Source organism: Cynoglossus semilaevis, chromosome 13, assembly GCF_000523025.1.
Source record: "Cynoglossus semilaevis isolate Cse_v1.0 chromosome 13, Cse_v1.0, whole genome shotgun sequence".
NCBI lineage: Eukaryota > Metazoa > Chordata > Actinopteri > Pleuronectiformes > Cynoglossidae > Cynoglossus > Cynoglossus semilaevis.
Window position 1 is genome coordinate 18,565,388 of NC_024319.1, and position 8,409 is coordinate 18,573,796.

Genomic DNA, 8,409 nt, shown 5'->3' on the forward strand with positions numbered 1-8,409 from the left:
CCTTCCCCCCTCCCCCTCACCTGTTCCCTTCCCGGCCTTTGCCTTACCCTATTTAGGCAAAGGTCACCATCTCTCTCGCAGCCAATCCCTTCGCTCGGTGGACAACCGCAAGCGCGAAGATGTAGACAAGCCCCGCACCGGACAGCAGAGCACTCAGACAGGTAAGACAACAGGACGCAGAGGGATCCCATGCATCAGTCACAGTCACAGCTTGGGTGACCACTACACACGTGTGCAAATATACCCAAAATGTCAACTCTTAATTTTGAACAAACACTTTTAGGCAGAATCTTGCAGTGCTTAGTGCTTTGTCCCTAGTGGGAAAATTCCAACATGGACGCTGACTAAACATAGTGAAGTCGTATTTTATGTGAGGCCATAACAGGAAACTGTACCCTGTCTGCAAAACATGACACTTAAAAATGGAGTCCTCCCTGTCTGTAAAAGTGATACTCAACCCAGAATCTGTTGTCTCAAAACCTCCACTCCTTAATAGATGGGACAAAAATTGTCTTCATTGAATCGGGACAATGTTTGGTTTGTAAGACAGTAATGACATCTGTGGTGACAAAACACTTTAGCCTTGCTTTCTGGAAAAATAGAGCTGAGTAACCTCAGTCTGTGATCCAACAATATATCCAACCCAAAAACATGCTTCTGATAGCAAACTACTAGGTGGACTTTGGACACTATTGTAGGTTTGGTAATAAAGAACTGTATCATACATTAATGGTGACTGACATCTTGGCATTCCAGAGCCAAATGGTGTTGTGACCTGATTTGACGTTGTTTGATCATCAGCCAACAGTGTAATAATTAAAATTATATATATGAAAACTAAACATTATAAAATATCATTATTCCATCTAATGTGTTGCATTTTTGTCAATACATAAAAGTAAAGATACATTTTAAATACAATTTTAGTGCTTAATTGTCTTAGTGTCTCAGTGTCTTAATTTTCACTAATGTAATAACCTGTCCACATGTCCCTGTGGAAAGTTACAGTTTCCTGTAACTATCAAAAGGTTAAAACAGAATTTGGGTGAAGTATTACTTCATTAGGAGCCAATTACAGTTCCTCACTTCCTGTTTAGGTTTTTCCTTCTTACTCCTCTTCTTCTGACTTTCCTTCTTTCTTTCCCAAAAGGACCAACAGACCCACCAGCCATAACCACAGAAACAGCAACTGACATATCCTGAGCCAAATGGCATTCACTTCCACTGGAAGTCAATGTAGAGGATATGACATCACAGCCCCCACAGACGTAGAGCAAAAGCTGTGCTCCATTTTAGAGGCGGCCTTTTCTGAAGGACACATTGTCAGAACATTAACAGACTGGACCAGTGATTGCCTTGGATTAAAAACCTCTCTCCTTAAAGTCCCTCTCTTTGTCCACTCTTTTCAAGTGCCCGGAACCTAGCGGATTAGGATATTTAAGGCCTGCAAGGACAAATGGTTTTGTCTCGAAACTTCATTCTCAACATGCATTTAAAAGAAAAGGGCATTTGCCCGCCAATATTGAAAGCCTTGAGAGAAGGCAGCCCCTTGAATGCAGCACAGCAAACGTCCACCCTTTATCACACCACAACCCTTTCTTTTTTTGGCCATAGTGGCTGCGTCCTGCATGATAATTAGTTACGGCCCTTTCCTTTCCCTTCCCTCTCTTTTTTCTCCCTCTGTCCACCCATCCTCCCCCATTTTTTTCCGTCTCAGTAGACTCATCTTCAGGTGAGGAATGGTCAGCGTGGACTGTGTGTTCTGCTACGTGTGGGGAGGGTTGGCAGAGTCGTACTCGTTTCTGCGTCTCCTCCTCTTACAGCACCCAATGTAGTGGGCCACTGCGAGAGCAGAGACCCTGCAACAACTCTGCTGTGTGTCCAGGTAAGCGTTAGTGCCACTTAGCTGCCCCCTGTAGTTTTACCTCCCTGCACTGGCCCCTCCCCGTTTTTGAACCTCCCCTCACCACTTAACACCCAAATGAAAACACTTGGCCCTTGGTCCCTTGAACCCACAAATGGTTTCTTACCTCACCTCACAGGAATGACTTTTCCTGCAGCCTAAAATTCAAAATGATTTCAGACAATACGGGAGACTCCTCTGTCTAAATTGACATGCCACCACACAACCTCCATCAATGAGGGCAGTTAAAGCAAGTACAGCATAAATATGATCTTGTATTGTAACGGTGTGTCAGAAAGCTAGTATTTGTCTTTCTATGAATCACACCATAGCTACTTTAATTGCAGTACATGGTGCTTGGGACGAATGGTCACCGTGGAGTTTGTGTTCGTCAACCTGTGGCAGAGGTTACAGGTCCCGAACACGAACCTGCACTCCTCCTCAGTTTGGGGGAGATCCCTGTGATGGCCCAGAGAAACAGACCAAATTCTGCAACATAGCTGTATGTCCAGGTAAGAAACACCAAAAAAAAAAAAAAAAAGTTTTCATAGTACTTCCCAACTCAACTTAAGAACTGATGACTCAAAATCAAACTCTGAAAAAACAGAGAACTTAAACTCATTCTTTTGTGACTCAGGCTCTGACTCAGTGTCAAACTTTTCTCGTTTGCTCGATTCAAATTTCTCTCTGGTGGATTGGACTCTAAATAAATTTGCTGTAAACTTCCGGGCTAATGCTGTGTATATAAATGCTGCTTTCAGCCCTCACTGAAAATGATGCGTAGCTCCATGAATTAATTTTGAATACTGAATAATAATGCCTTGAATTATAAGGTAGTTGCACTGTTTAATGACGAGCTTATTTCTATGGCAAGTTGAAAAATAACTGTGCGACAGAAAATGCATTTGTTTGTCCAATTGTTCTGGGATTTATTTTTTACTCAAACTCACTGTTGGATAAATGTTATTATATTCATTTTCAAGTGAAAAAAACCCATTTATTTACTATATATATTTTTATTCACTGCTTATATCATGTCCTTTGTTTGCAGTCCTAGCCTTTTTTTTCTCTTTTTTTATAAATAGCAGGCACAGGGATATGTCCAAGATAAATGTTGACAAATGTCTTTTCTGTTGTCTGTTGGGGACTTGTTTGGTCATGTTTAGTGGATGGAGTGTGGAATGAGTGGTCCAGCTGGAGCTCTTGTTCTGCTTCCTGCTCTAATGGTACCATGCAGAGAATCAGGGAGTGTAATGGCCCTTCATACGGGGGCTCCGAGTGCAGAGGAGAATGGCTGGAGACTGTCGACTGCTTCCTGAGAGAGTGTCCTGGTATGAAAAAGACAGACTGCTCAAAATACCCTCTGCATTTTCAACATTTTTAGAACATTGCTGTTCAACTTAAAATTGTAGCGTTTGATCTTTTCTGTATCCTTGTACCATCCAGCAATGTTTTTTTTAGTTGGTCAAAAAAAGAAATGCATAGTCACAACAAATGTACTGATGATGCTGTTGTGATCATTACCTCAGTGGACGGCAAGTGGCAGCCGTGGTCTTTGTGGTCGGGCTGTTCCAAAACCTGTGGTGGGGGAAATCAGCAGAGAAACAGGATTTGTTATGGACCCTTTTCTGGGGGTCAGCCCTGTCCTGGAGAACGAGAGGAGGTCCGGGTTTGTAACGAAAAGAGATGTCCAGGTCAGTGCAGCAAAAACTGGTTGCTTCATGACCTTTAAATTCCCTTCTACTCCCATTGTAACCAGTGTACACCACCTGTATAACTGTCTGTGAACAGAACCGCACGAAATATGTGGAGAGGACAACTTCTCCAACGTCATATGGAAGATGACTCCAGCTGGAGACACGGCAGCAGTGAGGTGTCCCCTAAATGCAATAGGTGAGATCATGCAATATACTGTACAAAGCTCATGTGCAGTACACTGTGCTAGAAAATATCAGGTTCAGGTAACGTAATACTGCCTTGGTTCTTCTACAGGGCTCATCTTGCGCCGCTGCTCCCTGGACGAAGAAGGCATTGCATTCTGGGAAAATCCTACCTACACAAAATGTATTTCCAACGATTATCGCAGCATACAAACTCTGGTGAGAAAACACACTTTATTAATGTGTGAAGCTCTTTGTACTCCTTAGTTTCATAAATATACAGCTGGTATTTGTTGGTCATAAAACAGGATTAAAAAATGATTGGACAACAACTGAGAAGCACAAAGTGATCTGTTTGAACTACTTCAAAATCATAGTCATTTTCTGTTGAATGATATTAACCTTTTTAAAACACTTTTCTTTTTATTGGACTTTAAATGTTAAAATTTTAAGACTCATCGCACATTACAACAAAATATTACAATTATACAATTAAAAAACTGTAGTGGTTGACATTTTTGTGTAAAGTACAAGTAATTTAACTTTTTAGAGAGGAGATGAAATAAAATGTAGTTTTAGAGAAAAGTTACTCCAGGAGGAGATATGATTGCAGTTTTATTTCCTCTGCTCTATTGAGTGACCAGGTCCAATCAAATAAATGGGAGACAAAGACAGTGTGGGACAAGTTATAAGATCACAGAATGCCAAGGACAGTATTGAGTCCAGAGCTCAAACACATGAATACATAGAAGTTTATTCATTTTTTATTAGTAACGTTTATTTAACTTTCCCATTGGTTCTGTCACTTTATATTTGTCTCAGTGATCGATAGGAATAATATATAATATGATTCTGGCACTAAAGCTGCACTTCTTCCTCATTTTGGTCAGTTCCATCATGCGAGATTTGGTACAGTGTAGAGTGAACCTGTATTAAAGGGCACACGGTTTGACAAACACCAGCCAAAGTACTCAGAGGATTGTTGGGTTTCCTGCAGAATATAATATATATTAATACACATCACAGCAGTTCTACTACATCAATATTTTATATTTTAAAAATTCCCTAAAGTAGATAAAGTAGATGTTTATTTCTTCCTCCTCACAAGAACAAGTCATGCATTTAGTTTCCAAATCTATTTCCTTCACTGGACAAAACTAGTTCAGCCCCACCCTAAACTAGTTGCAGAGCATTACAACTTCTGTGATGCAAAAATGTAATTAAAATTGTATAATTTTCAACTATGACACTCGGACTATGGACCTTCCAATCTTGACACAGCATTAGGTGAAACAGTCACTAACAAGAAACACCAGCAAAAAAATGTTTTTATTGTTCTCCACAAGAACTAGAACAAGTTATAAATGTTCCAGAAACTAGTAGATCCTAGTAAAATTAGTTGTAGACTTTGTTTTACACTACTTCTTATTATTACATTAACAGAAACTGTTGCATCTTCTGTGATAGACAGGTTTAATTATAATTTTGCATATTTAAAACAGAGATTCCAGGTTTCCCTTTGGGCTGCTCCTGCGCCCTCTCTGCTCCCCAACATTTGCCACAGTGTGGGTTTTAGCTGCAACTTCTTTCTGAACAAATTACTCCCACCTATACTATATGTATTTGTCAACTATATTTATTCTGAGGCCAAACACTTCCACAGGAAAAAAGAAAGCATTTCCAGTGAGATGAATACACAGCTATACACCTCCAGTGGCTCATTAAGATAGAGAGTTTAGTAAAATGTGTGATTTATTCATATATATTTTCTTTTTTTTAAATCTGTTTCTCCATCAGACTCGTGAACATTTGTCCAAAGCTCAGCGTGGGCTTGTTGGAGATGGTGTGTCAGAGGTGATGACCAAGCTCAGGGTGACGTCCAGTGACGGGACCAGCTACAGTGGTGACCTGCTGGCCATCGTGGATGTGCTGAAGAACATGACGGAGATCTTCAGGAGGGCGTATTACAGCCCCAGCAGTGCAGATATGAGGGTGAGTTAATGTACCGTGTGGACATCACTGAGAGTTCACTACTTCTTCTCTTCTCGGGAGTCTCAGCCCACATGGTTCCCACAGCTACACCGTGAGTCACTGATGAATTAATAGTACTTGTCAGCTGAACTCCTTAAAATATTTATTTAGCAAAAGAAGGACGACCTGATGTAAACCACGTCCAAATACAGTGTCTTGATTTTTGACAGCTTTGAGATTTTCTAACTAGTTTATTCATTTATTTTCAGAACTTTGTGCAATCGTTAAGCAACCTGTTGATGGAGGAGAACAGGGAAAGATGGGAAGAAGCACAACTGGTAAGTGTCAGAGCGTATATTTATATAACTGACACCGTCAGCCCAACTGTAATAAACTGTTCTTATTAGTGCACAGTGATAATAATAGCGATCTCAGAGCTGTAGAAGTGGACCGCATATCAACTCTGGCAGACACACAGGTGGAGACAGTGCCCACTATCTATCTCGAACGCACAGAGGCAAACAGAGAGGAGCCGTAGGTGCTGCTGTACAGAAATAGCTGTGGCTAATGAGTGACGATGTAAATGCAAACACCCACTAATCCATCTGCTGCACTTTCAACCAGCCGCTCGCACCATGTAGGCGTCACAAACCACAGCAACACCAACTTACAAGCAGTGATGTAGGTAACATAAAGAAGTGGGATGTGCTGATTATTCTAGTAATGGTCGTCATCGTCAGTGCTTTGGTGAGACAGCAAATGTATGGCTTGTTCACTTGTCCTATTAATTTCTTAATTGTAAATATAATTTCTGGAATTGGTTTTTACTAAGACTTTTGTGGTTTAAATTCGCTGTAATCTCATAAAGCAGGTTCACTACTTGTCCTGTTAGACGAGGATCTCAGCAAGAAAATGTTACTTTTTTATCTTCAGTTCTCACAGAGACCTCAGGAAGTACTTATACTGACATTCTGAAGATGAAACACTCAAAGATGTAAATGTGTTATAACCAAATCTGTCTGGGACAGTGATGGCTTAGTGGTTAAGGAAGTGGAGTTGAGTCCAGAAGGTTTCAGGTTCTTTTTTAGATTTACCTCAACAACTAGTTTCAAACCTGTTTTTAAGTGGTCAACATACATGTTCAGAAGCAACCAAATCCACATTTGTAGCTGTGAGGATAATAAAACCATAGATTTGTGTGCTAGTAGACCACAGGCTTTTTCCATCTGCACATAAATAAAACGATTTTTTATAGACTCTGTTCACCTCTCTGTCTCCACAGTTTGGACCAAATGTCAAAGAGCTGTTCCGTCTGGTGGAGGACTTTGTGGACGTCATTGGTCTGAGGATGAAAGACTTCCAAGACATGTATGAAGTCACCGATAACCTAGGTCAGTCTATTCTGTGTCAATACACCAGACATCAAACCCCTGCTATTTTCCTTATGGAAAATATAATCTATGATCAAAGCGTTTCCTTCTCTGAAGACTAACCACCGCAAGCCGCTGCTTAAAGTGTCATGTGCGAGCATCGCAGGGAGCAGGCAGGACCCAAATGCAGTACTGGAGAACCTTTAAGAAATCTCTTTCTTGTGTGACAATTTTCATTTCTTCATTTTTTTACAGGGATATAATTGCTAGAATAAAACAGTTTTGTGTAAATGTCTGCAAAACAATCAAATAAATTACATTGGTTTTCAGACAAAGATCATTATAAAATTTATAAGTAGCTTTGACAGCAACTGTGACAATAAAAATAGCAATTAACCTTATGAAGACTTTTCCCAGTTATTTTCTTTACTCACATCTATTTCCTGCTATGAGGCAAATATTTCACATTTTTTTATTTATTTAAATTAAGTGCATAACTGTCAATCATATATATATATACATATATATATAAAAGACATGTTTTTTTGTTTGTTTGTTTTTTTATTTCCTCCAAATTTGTTTTTAAGACATTTATATATACTGTACAATAAATTACCGACAAATCATACTATGCCAAACCCTGCTGCTCTCTGGGGCCGTACTTCTCTACATCACTCCCCTGAGATTCCAGCTCCTCATGCAAAACATACAGAGCTCATGATTTGAAATATTAACCAGAATTGTTGTCTTCTTATATTCATGTGGATGTTCACGTTTTTGTTGCTCTTTTATGATATTTGGAGACCAAGTCAAGTACTTTAAAAGCTTTGTAACCCTCCACAGGAGGGCCCCGCTTTTGTCTCTGACCTGCAGATAAAAAACACAGCAGAGTTTAAACTGAGCAAAGAGTGAACATGTGGGAACTAAGGCCAGATGAGAGGTCCTGTTTATAGCCCTGCCACCTCACTGTCTGCTGCCAAATAACCGCCTACATCAGCAGCATATACCTCCTCTGGCACCACTGACCTCCAGCTCCGCCCACACCACCAGCATATGCATAGGCTTTTGGATAAAAAATGTTCCTCTGTCTATCAGCCAACGTACGGTGCAGTTCTAAGAGGATGAGGGAATTCACCTGAAATGAACCGATGTATTAGTGTGACGGAAAGGAAGGAAGGAAGGAAGGAAGGATGGAAGAAAGAAGAAAGGAAGAAAGGAAGGAATGAAAGAAGGAAGGAAAGAAGGAAGGAAGGAAGGAAGGATGGAAGAAAGGAAGAAAAGCAGG

General features: G+C 40.3%; 1 protein-coding gene across 1 annotated transcript in view; it reads left to right on the forward strand.

The window, feature by feature from the left end:
* The window catches only part of adgrb1a (adhesion G protein-coupled receptor B1a), a 101,666-nt gene that overhangs the window by 52,669 nt on the left and 40,588 nt on the right, over window positions 1-8,409 (forward strand). Inside the window, exons 4-13 of the mRNA XM_025061655.1 lie at window positions 57-161; window positions 1,718-1,885; window positions 2,251-2,415; window positions 3,070-3,234; window positions 3,433-3,597; window positions 3,695-3,796; window positions 3,896-4,002; window positions 5,581-5,775; window positions 6,024-6,092; window positions 7,037-7,145. Coding sequence (XP_024917423.1) covers window positions 57-161; window positions 1,718-1,885; window positions 2,251-2,415; window positions 3,070-3,234; window positions 3,433-3,597; window positions 3,695-3,796; window positions 3,896-4,002; window positions 5,581-5,775; window positions 6,024-6,092; window positions 7,037-7,145 — 1,350 coding nt within the window. The remainder of the gene's footprint in view (window positions 1-56; window positions 162-1,717; window positions 1,886-2,250; window positions 2,416-3,069; window positions 3,235-3,432; window positions 3,598-3,694; window positions 3,797-3,895; window positions 4,003-5,580; window positions 5,776-6,023; window positions 6,093-7,036; window positions 7,146-8,409) is intronic.